The sequence below is a fragment of the Lutjanus erythropterus genome, chromosome 1 (assembly GCF_056507025.1).
Source record: "Lutjanus erythropterus isolate fLutEry1 chromosome 1, fLutEry1.hap2, whole genome shotgun sequence".
Taxonomy (NCBI): Eukaryota; Metazoa; Chordata; class Actinopteri; order Lutjaniformes; family Lutjanidae; genus Lutjanus; species Lutjanus erythropterus.
Genome location: NC_139317.1, coordinates 30,602,691 through 30,619,750, shown reverse-complemented (window position 1 = coordinate 30,619,750; position 17,060 = coordinate 30,602,691). Strand labels below are relative to the sequence as shown.

General features: G+C 39.5%; 1 protein-coding gene across 2 annotated transcripts in view; it reads right to left on the bottom strand.

The window, feature by feature from the left end:
- Positions 1-17,060, bottom strand: part of mdga1 (MAM domain containing glycosylphosphatidylinositol anchor 1) — a 256,196-nt gene that overhangs the window by 181,976 nt on the left and 57,160 nt on the right. For both annotated transcript variants that reach the window (XM_084719638.1, XM_084719647.1), the window contains exon 3: positions 4,450-4,589. In XM_084719638.1, coding sequence (XP_084575764.1) covers positions 4,450-4,589 — 140 coding nt within the window. The remainder of the gene's footprint in view (positions 1-4,449; positions 4,590-17,060) is intronic.

Below are 17,060 nucleotides of genomic sequence, written 5' to 3'. Positions count from 1 at the left end.
TTGGTTTTCTTTTCATGTCCAAAATGCACAAAATTGGTTTGTGTGACTTTGATGATGATTAGAAAAACCCATGACAAGATATGCCATGTAAAACCTGCACGGTCTCTTCATCTGATCTGCCTTGAACCCTTTTAGTGCCAGATACAATTCAGTTGATCTTTGCTTTCTTCAAATTTAATCAAACTAGATGTCCAACTGTTTCATACTACATTGATATATTTTTTTAAAGGGGGAAACAATTTGGAGCTGACCATTAAATACATACTGTGCCGTCCAACATAATATTGTGATAATTTTATCAAGATAATTTGTCTCAACCTCAGTTTTCCTGTATAACAGAATTAAGATACTGAAACGTTTTCACTGTAACTGTTTGTCTTAATCTGTTGTCTGTCTCAGTATCTCTGTGTGCCTTTTGTTTGTTACTGTGTGTCTACATACACAGTTTCTCCTAGACAGGCACACACACACACACACACACACATATGCAAACACAGGCACACACAAACTCACTCAACCAATGTCTCTTTGCCAGAGGCAGTGTACATCTTGCTTGTGCACACGCTATATACATTTTACATTCTGACAATGTGACCAATGTGATCATTATTCAAAATACACTCCCACCTCCGACCCAGAGAACAAGCAATCACTGACGCAATTTCCTACATCTTTGAACTGCTCCAGGGGAATGAACTCGTGTAGTGTGTATTTTTCTGAGTACGTTTTATAATGATTACTATTCCAGCGCTGCTGAAAATAAAAGTTTTATTAAAAGTTGGTCTGTATTTGTTTTAGGGCACACAGCATGTAAATGTGATGTGCATATCTGTGTGTGTGTGTGTGTGTGTGTGAGAGAGAGAGAGAGAGAGAGAGAGAGTGAGAGAGAGAAAGCGAGCCATAAAAAGATGAATAGATCAAATGAGAGAGATATGACAGCCATAGTTAGTATAGGCAGGTTAGGTCAGCAGGTTGGTGTGTAATTAGATATTGCAGCAACGTACAAATGATTAGTTTGCATCTACGGAGTCACACAAGCAAGCTGCCTCACACACACACACACACACACACACACACACACACACACACACACACACACACACACACACACACACACACACACACACACACAGAGTGGATACACACATAAACACAAATAGAAGAAAACAAGGCCTAGACACAGGCACTGTTTTATTCATGTTGATGTGATGCCAGTGGACATGCACCCGTGAGGAACGCTGCTTTTCTCACCTCACACACTCCCACACACAAAACACACGATCCCTCTACAGTCACCTCAGTTCATTTGCTCTGTAAGCCCCCCACCCCACCCCCCACCCCCGACACACACACACACACACACACACACAAACCCTGGTCCAAATGTCCATGATGTTCAGCTGGAGTTCAACCCAGGAAACCAGATGTATCCAGTGTTGGCTGAGTCTACTGCTGTGTGTGTGTGTGTGTGTGTGTGTGCATGTGTGCTTGTTTGAACCACTATCTTACTGATGGTGTATTTATTCGTGTGTGTTTGTGTGCTCATGTACATAATGTATTCTGGCACATGTGTGCGTGTTCAGTTTCCCTCATATATGGAATATGTCTTTATGAAAGAATAAAGCCTGTGCCCTTTTTTAACCAACGAGTCGGCTGCGCTCCAAACACAGCGTGTGCAGTCTGAGCTGTTGTATAATAGCATTTGTTCTTCTTCACTTATTTCAAGTGTAGCTGAAAAGGACTGAAGAAAATTGAGTGGCGCACTGAAGTGGACAGCAAATATGTTTAAATTGTGATTTATCATAGGGGAAACCAGGGAGTGTTGTAATACCAGGTTAGTTGTAATACTGCCAGATTGACCAACCAGTAGCTTGGTGATGCCACCAATATCATACACACCCATTTCCTTTTTGAGCTCACTGGAATGTTTAACAGAGTTAGACACTAAAACAATAAATGAATCATTAATAATTAGTCAGATACATAACATATGTCTTGTTCTTCTTTTTCTCAGTTTAAGTTTTATTTAAACAATTCTACCAGCAAATTAGTTATGTGAAATATAAATTCATGAGGCACAAACAATTTAAATGAACAGAATAATAAAACAATAAGGCTCTTGTTCTAAACAGCCGCTCTTGTCCATCTGTCTTTATTCAACAAATGTTTCCACCAAAAAAACACAACACAAATGGGGTGCAATTACTACCACTGCTAGACTAACGAGGCATTGTTCACTGTATTTAGTGTTTATCCTTTATTTATCAAATAAAGTTCTTTCATATATTGGAACTGTGTGGATCTTAATTCAGCAAATTGCCTCTCACTGGTACATCTATCCCCAGCTAGTGTTACAACTCACCCCAGCAGTGGGGTAGGTTGTAACATGGAGTACTTTGTATTTGACATTAAGTCACATAATTTGTAATTGTGTAGTAGATGTCCAAGTGACTTTTATTTGTAGTAAAAGCTACTAATGCCCATACAAAAAGTGTTAGTGCCATCCCCAGACTCCCCCATTGTGTATCTATCTTAATGCATATGATTCCTCTTTTGTTTTGTTCTTATATTTACAAGTCATATGTTAAAGATCCAGTAGTGCAGCTGTACAGTTAGCCTTAAACCTGTAAGTAACGTGTGAGTAACTGTTTCCAGCAGGCAGAACACATTTAGTCCACCAGCTGTTCCAGGAATTAAACCCATGACCTTTATGTCACAAGCATATTCTCTAAATCCTACCGGCTGAGCTACTGCTGCTCTTATTCATCAAAACAATTTGTCTGATGTTAAACCAAATATAGTCGATGTGTCAGAGGTAGGAGCCAAGTGATATCAATGTCCACCTGAGAACACTGAGGCGGCTCATGGTATGAGTTAGTGCCACTATAAGGCCAATAAAGGAGGTGATTGTGTGACTCAGCATAAACAGAAGCACAGTGACACTATAAACATGACTAATGGCTCATGGATGTATCACTTAATATATGCTAGCCAGGGCAGGGCCTGTTTTGTAACTGATGCTAATGATAGAATGTGTCCCCGTTGCCTGCAGTCTTTTCTGCCACCAGCATGTTTTGCCCCAACATGCTTGTGTGAAAACAGGAACACCATGTAAACATGGCGAGATTTTGCCAGATTTAAGGAGGTGTTCATGCATTATAACAGCATCAACAGCTTGACATGACCCAGGGCTTTGTTATATTTGTGTCAGGAAAATGAATCTGAGACATACATTAAAAATTTCAGCAAGATTTAAGCAGGAGAAGTGATTCAGAAAGACAGAAGCAGGCTTGAGAGCTGATCATGGCTCATTGATTACACCAGTGTCACAGAGAGTACTCAGCTCTGATTGGCTGGAGGAAGGTGGTGTTATTTTCAGATAAATGCACGCAGCAGATATTATATATGACATAATATCCATATAGAAAAAATTACCCAGTCATCTTGATGTTGATTAGCCTTATTGTAAAGTTTAAAATGGCTGATGCTAAAAAAGTCAAAGTAAATAATATTGTAAAAAGCCCATTTGATATGTTGATTTGACTTCCCAAGTGAAACTTTTTGACTTTTAAGGCATGTTTTCTCACATCTAAAGATCAAGATTTGTAGGTCAGAGCGTCTCTGCAGCATTACAGTACTTCATAATAAAGCTGTTTTGTCACAAATTTCTCCTTTATCAAAAAAATTGCAGGTTCTGCAATATGAATATTGCACTTGGCCATGTTATGATTTTGATAATATTTTGATAAATTGTGCAGCCTTACTTTAGCCTCTGGTCAAAATATGTACAACAACAGGATAAAGAAACCTTTTATTTCCTTGAAAATAAGTTCCTGGGACAAAAAAATCTGTATATTTTGGCTGTTAATGCAGCATGAGTAAGCAATGAAATCTGAGGCTTAACATTACAGATAAATGTGGGCTCACTATTTGATCACAGTGTCTGTTGTCCTTTTTAGCTAATGTGTTTTACCAATTTATTAATGATTTATAGTGTTTTTAAATTAATTAAGAACCTAATTATAAACAAATTGTAGATCATTTATACGAGTAAAGTGGTACCATTTTTCTGTTCTTTTCTACATAGTATTTCATCCTTAAGGTTTGAAACCACACTGAAAATGTATTTATTTATCACATTTTTTTCATGAGACGGCTTTCTGACACCAGTATGAATAAATCATGTGTGTAATTTTACCAAACCTTGGAAAGTCTTCACTAATTCATCCACCAGTTGCCATGTTCAGTCAGTGTGCAGTGATTACAGAGAGGGTAGCATGTGTGATTGCTGACAGGTTGTGTTCAGAGCCACTACAAACACTATTGTTCAAGTGTCCTTGAGCAAGAGTCTCAAAACCTTACCTGTTCACACAGCTCAGTGAAAGTCACTCTAAATAACAGCATCAGCATCAACATACATGTTAAACAAGCCGTCAGCAGGTGTCTTACCTGTGGTCGTGGGTGTCCTTTAACAATACACTGAAGCACTAGTGTGTCTCCTTCTTTGATGGTGTAGATTCTCTCGCTGATGTTATCATCCTTGACGTTACATGCTGCGCCTGAGTGCACGATCTGGGCGTTGGCTGGAGCTGTGAGTGAGACAGACATGTAGCCATGCGGACATACACACACACACACACACGCAAAAACAAAAGGGAGAGAAACCACATCACATATTTAGTAACAGTATCTCTGCAGCAGAAAAAAGGTCATTGTCTTGTGGGTGTATGTGTAATACTAGTGCCAGTATCGATGACTCAGATAAATAAATATATCACATTACTCCTGCATCTGCATGAACAAAGCCTTTTACAAAAATGCTGGAGTGTTAGATGTGTCAGTGTTTGATGAGAGATAATTGGAAAATTAAAACGTTGGTCTCCATCAGAGGGTCAAAAGGCTGATTCTTTATTCTGGGACAGAGCTTTTGTCTTATACAGTACAGAGTGTGTAACAATCTTACAAGTAAAGCGCATGTCACAGTACAAGACGGGTTATTGAAGTTTTGGGTGCAATCAGTGTCAGACTGTAGGATATCAGTTTTGAAGCATGTCGGATGGTGCGATGAATGCTCGGTGAATCGTAGCGTGGGGATGGAAAGAAAACCTGATGCAAGGGGAGATGTGTCATGAACTCATTTGTCATAAACATGTGTCATTTATCTGCACCTCTCTCTTGTTTTGACAGCAGCTAAACCACTGGCACTAGCATCAGTTCAGTTGGCGATATGAGAGGGGATACCATCTCCCTTGTTAGCAAAGTGACCAAAATGCATCCCCCTTGTTAACCTGCCACCCCAACGGAGGGGCAAAGGGGTTGTTTAGTTAAATATCATCATTTTGGGTGCAAACATTGGATCTCCATATTTTGTCATTTTTACTTTTTTGCTATTGGTCACCCTTTACATCTGTCTGTGGGTTTTACAAATATTTAACCACTGAAAAGTAATAAAAAAGAACGACTAACTTTGACTTTCATTTCATGAAGTACTGCCTGTAGTATTTGTATAATACAGTTATGATTGTTTGGTAGTGTCTGTGCTGTTGAAAACACAACCCCATAAAATATTTTTGGAGAGGCATGACTACAAATATATATGTCATCCCTCCTGTTAAAAATGTACATATCATCTACTGAGCATCATTATGCTAACCTGTTGTGATTTTTTTGCTTAGTAAACTTGAGTTGTAGCAACAGTCACATTCGGATTTTGGTCCTTTTGATGAAGCTCATGTTTGGTTGGTGAAGCTCTGAATTGACAGCCAGTGGACTTACAGTGTAATTTTGTGACCACCATGTCTGGTTCACAACCAAAGATTTCATGACATCCTCTCGTGATTGTCAACTCTCACTGTGGGTGGACCAAATTTGACAGTATTTTAATGATACTTCTCAGACCCCTTCCACCCTTCCTTCCACCAAGCTTCAGTGTTGATAAAAATAGTAAAATATTAATATGTCTGCACTGTAACCTGTCACAGTGTCAAGCAAGGAATCCGGTAAGGCAGGAGTTTGAACCCAAATGCAGACCAAGAGGCTGAGCAGGTGAAATTCAAAATTAATTTAATGAAGAAAGTCAAAATGCAAAAGCTTATGGATAGTCGAGCAGGAACAGATAAAAACCAATGAACAAGTCTGGAGATGAAACACGAGGAAAGGTCTGGAATGTTTGGTTAAACTGACAAAGAAAAAACTGACACTGAAACAAAGAAACCCCAGGACTGACTAGCTAAAGAACTAATTGACGAATGAAACATTTGATACAGAAAACAGGTGGGAAAAGAAGAAAGAAGACAGGAAGTGAAGTAAAACCCAGATACACACACCTCATAAAATAAAACAGGAAATGACTAGATAAAAAAAAAAAAAACCCTGGCAGTTACCTGGCACAATTCAATCTGATTTCCCTCTCATAAATGGCCCACAGTGGTGTGACTTAACTAAACTGTGATAGAGTAGATGTAGTTGTAGTAGAGTAGATTTAAAAACATGGCAGAAAAACAGCAGGTGTAAACTCACCACTTTGTTAAAGCTACACTTGAATAGAAAGTGCTTTGAGTGTACTCAGCTGCAGGTGGAAGAAGAAGCTGGATGAAGCTAAAAAAACTTTACAAATGTGACAAATCCGAGGACGCTTTCAGGTACAAAGTGTCACTTTCAGATGAAGAGAAGAGCGAAAACACCTGAGAACCAATTATTGGGTAGGAAATGGTATCGTTAATTTGACTCAGGTGAAATGTGACAATATTCAAGTTGTCATAACTCATATCTCAGGCGAGATCTTGTCTCAAATCATCATATCAAAATTTTATCAACAGATTGTATAAAGCTCTGTATTCAGGTCTGAAGAAATAACAGGCTGCAGAACGACAACAGCAGAAATAATGGATGATAGATGCATGATGGGAGATCTCTGAAGTGGCGACAACTACAATATCGGAGTCTGCACAGCACTGACCCATGAGGAGGGCTGGCTTGCGTGCAAGTAGCCTCAGATGGCTTCACCTCCCCTATGATGAGGGGAGACAGGAGGGAGGAGGGGAGGGACAGAGACAGAGCGAGGGAAACAGCGGGTGAGGAGGAAAAGGCCAGAGAGGAGTGTGAAACCGCAGAGAGAGGCGTGGGGGACGGGGGAGCACAATGATGTGATTAGCATCGATTCACAGGGAGAACAAATTTTCACGGCGCTCTACAACTGTTATCATTGAACAGACAGGAAGGAAGTGGGCGGCCTGTTCACCTTAAACTTCAACTCGATCAGACGTAACAACGCTGAACACGATCTCCAGCCTGAAATCAAGTTCAAAATAAGGCTCTGAATCTGCCGCTGCACGTTCTCCTACATGGAACAAGCTCAAGCTGCTAATAGCTTAAGGTTAAGGTGTGCCTTTCCACTCAGGTTTGTACATTCTGATGACATTTCCACTTTACTTGATAAAGATTTTTTTCTCTTTCAAGAGAAAAGAAAGAAAGAGAGACAAAAAAAAATGACTGCTGGTCATTTTCAGTCAGTTTGCAAACATGTAGCTGTTAAAAACGGGCAGGTAAATGCTCAAACAACCACACGTTTACAACAGTACACTATTAGAAATAAGAGTTCCAAAAGGGTCCTTCCTGAAGGTCTGAGGTTCAACCCAGAACCATTTACTTCTGAAGAACCCCTTTTTGAAGAAAGGGTTTGTCAAGGGTTCTTTGTAAGACAAAGGGTTCCATTAAGAACCTTTTTAGAACAAAGAGTTCATCGTGGATTGTTGAAGTCATTGAAGAGCTGTTTTATCAAGGGTTCTTTGTATCAGAATATAAGAGATTTCTCAGTAGAACTCCCTCGGTGGTTTCTAGATGAAATCCTTGGAATATAAAAAGGTTCTCGGCAGAACCCCCTGGGTGGGTTCTAGATAAAACCCATTGATAAAAGAGTTTTCAATCGGATCCCCAACGCTGGTTCGAAATAAGACCCTTGGAACATAAAAGGGTTCTCAGGAGAAACCACCTAGTGGGTAGATAAAACCCTTGGAATATAAAATAGGTTCTTGGTATAGAACCCCCTGGACGGGATCTTGCTAGGTGAAAAAATTCTGGATAGAATCCCCAAATCTAGGTGAGACTCTAGAGGGGTTCTCCTTTAGAACCTCTCATAGGGGGTCCTACGTGAAACTTTTCACAGATGGTTCTCGGTGTAACTCTTTATGTTAAGTTCTAGGTAAAACTCTGTAATGGTTCCAAGTGGACGTAAATGTTCTACCAGGAACTAAAAAGGGTTCTCCTGAGGACAAGCTGAAGAACGCTTTATGGTTCTACTCGGCACCTATAGTTATTAAGAGAGAAGGCTGTCCAAACATAAAATCAAAAACAAGCCTCCTGATATAAAAGTGTCATTTTGAAGATCTTAACAGCATTTGTGCTCCTTACTGTAACTGACAATTGAAAACAGTCAGCTCAATATTTCTCCTCAGCTATCATTGTTTTTGTTCATATTTTTTGAAAGTGGATGTTTTGGAGAAGAAAAGATAAAGCAAGAGTGTTTGTGGTGTGATATTCACAATGCCTACCGCGTATACGCCTTCCTCTGTGTGTATTTGAGAGTGTTGGTTTCAGCGTCTTTAATGTAGAAATGTGTGTGTGTGTGTGTGTGTGTGTGTGTGTGTGTGTGTGTGTGTGTGTGTGTGTGTGTGTGTGTGTGTGTGAATGCCTGTTTGAATATGAGACTTTTGCTCCGCAATTTTGTTTTCGAGGAGCTCATCAACAGAGCAGTCAATCATTCACTCCTTCAGTCTTTTCATTGTTCTTTGAAAAACCTCTTCAGCTACGACAGCCATTTCTTCTCCATCACATCAACATACTGTATATACTCAGACATGCAAATACACAAACACTCAACAATCCACACTGCAAAACATGCATGCATGCACACATGTGGCAACACACATACACAGTATGCTACATTACTCTCACAGCAGCTCTCTACATTTGAACAGGCTGCTTGTTAAGTTTTCTGCTTCTTGCTCTGCTGCCACTCTCCATCCTTCATCTTAACCTCAGAGTCTCTCTCGGCAGCACATGGTGTTTGACTTACAGGAAAAGAAAAACCCATGCAAAAAGTTCAAGTGCACAAGCCCAAACACACATTCAAAAGTTGTAAATATGAGTTAAATTTTAAATGGTACTTTCCACTATATAGAGGATGTGAGACTTCAAGTGTTTTAGTTCAGGAATTTAACAAAATAAGGGCTTCAACCAACAATAATTTTCACCATTGGTTAATCTGTTGACCATTTTCTCGATTAATCAGTTAGTTGTTTGGTCCAAAATGTCAGAAAATGGTGAGAAATGTTCATCGCTGTTTCCAAAAGCCAGAGATGATGCCCTCTAATGTCTTGTTTTGTCCACAACACAATATACAGAATGCAGTTTACTAGAAAACCAGTATAATTACTCTTTATTTGCTGGATGCTGAGCAGATCCAATGGAGCAGCTGGGGGTTAAGTGCCTTGCTGAAGGGCACAGTGATAGCAGCTGCAATGGTATTGGAGAGCATGTCTTATTTATGTTCCCTTCCCTCAAATTTTCTCTTACTTTTGACCAATGATCTTCTGGTAACAAGCAAACTGTAACCTCTGGGCTACAGTTTCCCTGGTGCAAGCCTCTACCATTCCATCAATGAAAACGTGACCCATGAAAGGGTACAAGTATTAAAAACACTATGTGGGGTAACAGAGCTGGGTTCCAGAGGTGCGCTGTGCTAACTCAAAACGACGTAGAGCTGATATAAATGGTGAATAATTGTCTCCTTACAGCTTATTGGCGTGTCTGCATTAGTTTGCCTCTCCAGAGAGGGAGGGAGGTCGGACAGAGCGGCTCCTCTGTCTGCTCTCGCCTCTGGCAGCTTGGCTGCTTCAACTGTCTGATCGACTAGAGAAAGGGAGGCTGAGAGAGGAGGAGGAGGGGGGAATAAAGACAAGAGAGGGAGGCAGGAGAGGGAGAGAGGATAAGCAAAAACATAAGAGGGAGACAGAAAAACAGCAGAAAAGTGCAGAAAGAGGGATGAAGCTGAAAGAACAGAAGAAGACAAAAAAACAGAGAGGGAAGAAAAAGTCAAAGTTGAAGACGAGACAAGAAGTAGAGGCAAAGAGACTCAGAAAGAATAAGAGTGAGAACGTGAAGTGAGGAGAGATGAATTCATGTAACCGGGGATTTGATAAGGCAATTTAAAAGAGATCACTGGGAAGGGGTACTTAAGGTGAAAGGGAAAAATAGAGAGTAGCAGAAGATGGTGATAATCATGAGACCGACAAAGAAGAAGGTGAATGAAGTCGGCCAAAGAAGAGAGACTGACAGCTAGGCCAGAGGGAGGAGAGGCTGGGTGGGTGGAGGCTTCTCAACAAGGCAATGCAATCACAGGCAAAACAAAGGAATGATGCAAACAAAGCAAGATGGCTCCACCTGTTACACTACAGAGTCATTCATTCTCTCCTCTAGTCTCACATGCCAACAGAAGTCTAATCATTAAAACCTGGACAGCCTCCCCAGCCACCTAACAAATAGCTGACATTTAACCTCTTGTGCAAATAATCAGTAATGCAACATGGTGTCTGACAACTTTTTTGATCTAACAGAGGTGCTGCGTCTCACAACTCCATAAGTGCATGACGTATACACAGCATCCACTGCTTTGTTGCTTAGCAACACAAAAGGAGCATCGTAGATTGTTTTTCACTCTTCATGATTAACTATGTGTGAAGTAGCAAGACTGTCATGTCTAAGGTAGACTTAGCATGAGTGCTTTAATCAAAACTGCCATTTTTTTCTCAACACAGGCAGGATCTGTTTAAACTGACACTGAAAAGTATTTTCATATTTTCATGTACTTCAACTGTTAGTCGGATACCTCTGTTAGGTTTGTGTTTAGAGTCTATAGGAGAACAGTCATGTCATAAAACAAATTAATATCTTAAGGGGACAATTCACCCAAAAGTCAAAACTACATATTTTTCCTGTTGTGAATTTATCCTTCTAGATTGTTATGGTGAGTTGCTGAGTTTTGGAGATATCACTGTGAAGATGTCTGCATTCTCTCCAGTATAATGGAGACTTGTGAAAAGAAGTACGTCTGGAAAAACTCAACAGCAATGTCTATTCACAGAAATCATGACCTGGATGCTGCAAACAGTTTCATATTGGAACTTTCTTTCTAGTTGAAAGAAAGTTTTTTTTCCCCATTAGATTCTATCATAGAAATGAAGATTTCTGGAAAGAGACAGTGCTCTTAAGTTTTTCTTCTTCTTTTTTTCTTTTTCTTCTTATTTGCCACTTCTAAAACCACAAGCCAAGTGTCACCTACTTCTATTACGTTTTACCAAAGCAGACATCTCTATCACAAATTACTCTGAAACACTGCAACTCGCACCATCAAGATCAATAAAAGGCACTACAGGTAAGAGGAAAATATGTAATTTTGCTTTGGAGGTGAACACATTTTGCCACAACTTGAAAGAAATGGTACTCCAACTCAGTCTACACAATTAATCAAAATATTATCATAACAGCAGTATGAGTACGTGCAATATCCAAATTGCAGAAACTGCAATTTCATGATAAAGGTTTAATTTGTGACAAAACAACATGATGAAGTTCAGCAGTACTGCAGAGATGCTCTGATCTACTAATTTTATTCTCCAGATGTAAGAAAACTGATAAGAAAGAAAGAAAATAAATAGGCAGAAAATAAGAAAGAAAAATGATCATCCCCACTAGGGCTGCAATGATTAAACAATTAATTAATTAACTAATTCAATATTTTGATAATCTATTAATAGGCTTGAGTAATTTTTAAGGGAAAAAGTTACAATTCTCTATGATTATTTTCTGCTTTATTTACTCCTCTTTGACACTAAACTGAATATATTTGGGCTGTGGGCAAATCAAGACGTCTGAGGATGTCATTTGGGCTTTGGGAAACACTAACTGACATTTTTTGCCTTTTACTGACGTTTTATGGACCAAACAACTAACTGATTAATCGAGAAAGTAATCAACAAATTAATGAACAATGAAAAGAATCCTTAGCTGCAGCCCTAACTCTTACTAATTGTGATAATATCAAAATCACAATATATGCCAAAATAATTGCACAATGTTGTTTTTTTTTTGCCATAGCATGCAACTCCAGCAACTCTGAGATTTGTGTTGAGACCCACTTTTATATCATAAGAAGTACATCAATTTGAAAAACACAAGATCCAAAAAACAAACAACAAGCAAAGAAATAGTGCAGGAATCAATTGTCTAAATCAGGCCAGAGGCTGTAGCAGAGAGAAAGAAAAAAAAAAAAAACTGGAAAGAAGTTATTAACACAAATATTGGCACGGAGTTGTGTCCTGCTCAGAGGTGCATCAATTCAGTTAGTGTGGAAGACGATCATCAGTCATAGAAAGCTGCTGTTTTGACAGCAATCTATCTGCCTCTGATGATTCATCGATCAAAAGTGTTGCGGGCGATGCTGATTGAAAGTGTTGTCCATGCATTATTGGAAACTTTCTGAGACATTCAATGCACATTAGTTGTAAGTGAAACATAACTATTGGCAAATGCCTGGTCTGATTAATTGATTCGTCACCGCCTGCCATGTTTGTTTTTGTTGAGGGGACAGGACATCTCTCACTAAAACTAATGATGAGACAGGAGAGCTGGTGTCAAACCACAGTGACAGCTTGACAGAGTGGTGAGCAGCGTGTGTGTACGGTTCAGAGACCGAATGTGTGTGTATGCGCTGTTGAAATGTGTGAGTACGTACATGCATATGTCAATGTCTGTCTGCGTGTGTGTTGGTGAGTGTGTGTTTCTATGTATGTTATACTGTATCTCGCCGGAGGAATCCCACAGAAGGTCATGAATCCTGTTCAACATGAAGCCACGCAGAGCATGATTGATATGCGTAGTTACTTTATGGGAGCTGCTCATGCATGCCGATGAGCTCTGTCACAATTCACTTCATTCACAAGAGACCATTTAGATGCTTTGGCCCTTCCCCTGCCATCGCCAGAGGAGAGGAGAGGAGAGGAGAGGAGAGGAGAGGAGAGGAGAGGAGAGGAGAGGAGAGGAGAGGAGAGGAGAGGAACAGCAAAGAAGGTAAAGTACAGGAAAGGAAAGGAAAGGAAAGGAAAGGAAAGGAAAGGAAAGGAAAGGAAAAAGATAAGAGTAGTGGAGAGTGGGTACCTGAGAGAAAAGTCACAGACTCTATCGATTAACTGCAATAGAGGGAAGTGTCCATCTGACCCAAAGAAACACTAATCACACACACACAAACACACAAACACACACACACACAGACACACACACACACACACACACACACACACACACAAACACACAAACACACACACACACACACACAAACAGCCTTATGACAGGAACATTTTTATCAGGATTCTTCTTTGCAGACAGGATAGAAGGAGATCAAATGGTTGATGTCATGACCCCATCCTTTTCATTTTGGCTCGATTAGAGCTCTAGATATCTAAACGTGTCTGGGACATTGATTTAACTTTTGACCCAACCGTTAAATGGCCGTTATAAATGAAAAGACTGACCTTCAGTAACCTCTTCGGTGCTTTCAATCAACTGTAAATTGCAGTTTTGCTGCTTACACACTCTTGTGAACACACACACACACACACACACACAATGAAAGAATAAATAGATTTTGAACTTTTTGACTGAGTGTTTTTCTGCTGTATGTTTTCCAGTATATTTTAATAAAGTCACATGTAGTTTCACTGTACCACTAAATAGATACAGCCTGCCTTAAACCAGCATCTTCTATACAAACATGAATTTAATTGGTGCTGAATTCAGTAGCAGGTTTCCAAACCCAGACTGTGCTTGTATTAACACCAGAAAGCATCTTCTAATCTGATTCTGGTCTTGGAGCCATCTACATCTCAGTGAAATCTCCCATTTGCCCTTTTTTCCTTCCAGCAGATTCAAAGGTTAAAAGGGAAACAGGAGAAAAACTGATATTACACATGTACATTCTATCACTGAAGTCCAGTCACTTAACAATAAACAGAGACAGATATTCAAACACACACATTTTGTTATGATTTCAATCAAAGCTTATTAGAATTCTGTGTTAGCTACTAGAGAGTCTGACAAACATGAACTTTTCTGGGATTGAAAGAAACAATTTATAATATTTTGTGGCGATCTTAAAAAGAAAATATATATATATCGATATCGAATTTGTTCATTGTTTATTTCAGAACTAGCCTTGGCAAGATGGAAAATTTAGGACATGGTCAGGTCGATCATACAATCTTGATGATCAGTTATTGCTTTGGTAAAAAAACAAAAAAAAAAACAAAAAAGAATATGTCAGACCTTAGACAACCTATTTTATTTGTTTTAAAGGAATATAGTTTGACATCAGCCTGTACAAAGTGACTCTCTGGAGTGCAGATCACTTGGCAAAGAAATAGCTCAGCACATAACCCCTTGAAACTACATCAGTGCGTATCTGAGTGTGTGGAGGAGCTGCATCAGTACAGACAGGGAGAGGCTGTCCTGCAGCCGTATGATAATAAATTACACCAAACCTTTAAAGATTCCAATAAAAATCAATAAGGTCAGGGTCTATCAATACTCCAGTCTAATAATTTAGCCCAGGGACCTGTTTAATGCCTACCTAAGGCTACCCATGATATCCAGTTGATGAATTCAAAATTTGTAGAAAATGTGTGCATAAATTAGTGAGCGGATGTTTCTGCTCTATCAGTGCTTTAAGTTATTTCTAAACTGAATGTCCGTGCTCTACGTAGTTGAGCCATATCACCCACCATTTACTGTTCTTCCCAAAATGTCTAAATATTCATTTAAATGTGGCACATATGCAGAACGTCTAATTGTTATGCAAAATTGTGCAGTGACATATGTAAACGTCTCTGGGGTTCTTCTAGTTTGTAAAAAAAAAGTGAATCTAGAAGGAGGATGGAAGCAGCCTGGTCAGGACAGAAAAACACAGATATCACCTGATCACATCACACTGAAAGGTATTGATTAAATGGCCAGAGTGGGGGAGATAATTTAAGGCAGCATATGAATTAATTACACACACACGCACAGAAATACACACATGGACACAAATCATCACTTCCCTGAGGCAAGCAAAAAAAATAAAAACACAGTGACACACAAGCAGTGATAGAACAGATAGATATAGTTTGTGTGTGCGTGCTTGTTTGTCAGTGTTTGTTTCATGATTCATCTTTAACGTGTGTGTTCATGCATCTGTGCATTTGAGAGCATCTCCACGCCTGCATTGTTTATTGTACATGTACGTAATGGTTTTCTATGTGTATGACAACTGATGGGACAGTATCTGACAGACTATATACAGCCAAAGCCAACAACATGAGCCTTGATTCATTTGTTTTATCCACACCAATAGAAGGTTTTTCTTGGATCATGAAATCGGCATGTCGGTGTGTGTTTGATGGTGTATGTGATACACGCTGTAATACCCAGCGTACGTGTGTGTGTGTGTGTACCTGTGTTTGTCATTGAGTGACTGTGTGTTTTCCACCACAATCACTGTAAGAGGAGAAAGAGATTGTGCGATCAACAAAAGTGTCAGATGACAGCAGAAGCTAATATAGGGGGATCATTGGAGAGCAGAGGGTAGATTGGAAGGGCAGAGAGGTGGAGAAACAAAAAAAAAACTGTAATGGAAAAGAGAGTTAGAGAAAGAAATAGAAAGAGAAGAAGAACAGTTTCCTTGCAGCACTGCAGGCTTCATAACCAAGGACAGTGAATCTTCTCTTTGAAATATTGTTCAATATAGATTATTGGCAGGCACAGAGCATGCAATCCTTGAGGAAACGGAGGAAAGACGAAAATTCAAAAGATCTCCACTTTGTGAAGCCAGTTTCTGCAGACATGTCTGAGGTTTTTTTTTTTAACATCAATGTGAGATTTCGTCTGTTTTCTAATACTTTTATACATTTCCTCACAGAGTGCCTCACTCTGATCCTAATGTGAGCTCCAAATGTTCTTTTTTTGGTCTTTGGTCTTGAGATATCAAAAAGGTCAAAAAAAAAAATCCAGACATTTTCTTTCTACAAACTACAAACCAAATCCAAAACGTTATGTAAAACACTCTGAGAACAGAATACAATGATTGGAAAATCCTTTTAGACCTGTCCACCCAGTCCAGCCAGTCAAGTACCTGAACTCTTTAACTATAAGGTGATGCTGTTATCACGTAGCAAAAAATGTCAGTACAAAAGCACGGTGTCTGTAACTGTCATACTGTAAACAGCGCGATGGGCGCGATTTAGCTGTTTATTGGCTCTGTGTCTCAGCTCCGCCCGGTCCTCTCGGCAGTCGGCAAAGCTCTGCGATACACGTGAACGAGCACAACTGAAGGTGAACTCAGAAGTGACTGAGTGAGCCGACAAACTCCTGGGTTGAGCATGTTGGTCATTAGGCTCTTTTCTATTTATTATAATGTTGTTTTATAGCGACTTTTTCTGCCGTGGTTCCCAGTCTCCCAGGTCCTAAAAGACCTGTGATTGGTTTAAGTCTACCGTCACGGGGCAAATTCTCTAAATGCTGAAAACAGAGCCATTGAGGAGGTGCAGAAATCTAGTTCTCTCTCAAAACACCTGATTTACAATATGCTGAAAGGTTCTTATGAAATTATTTCTCAATTATACCAAAACAATGTTGCCTACTGGAGCTTTAATTTGCATTTGTGGATGCAGCAACAAACTGTACTGACAATGGCTTCACAAAGTGTTCCTGAGCCAATTTATTATCCTTTATAAAGTCATGTCATTTCTCACCTCCCTTGCTTGTAAACAACTGAGCTTTTCAAGGATGTCCCTTTAACACCCAGTCATGATCTTGTCACCTGTTACTGATGAAGCTTTAAAGTTGTGGAATGTTCCAAACAGGTTTTTTTTTTTTTTGAGGATCCCACAACTTTCCCAGTCTTTTGTTCCCACTGTCCCAACTTTTTTGAAACAAGCTGCACGGGTGTATATTTACAAAGAACAATTAAGTTT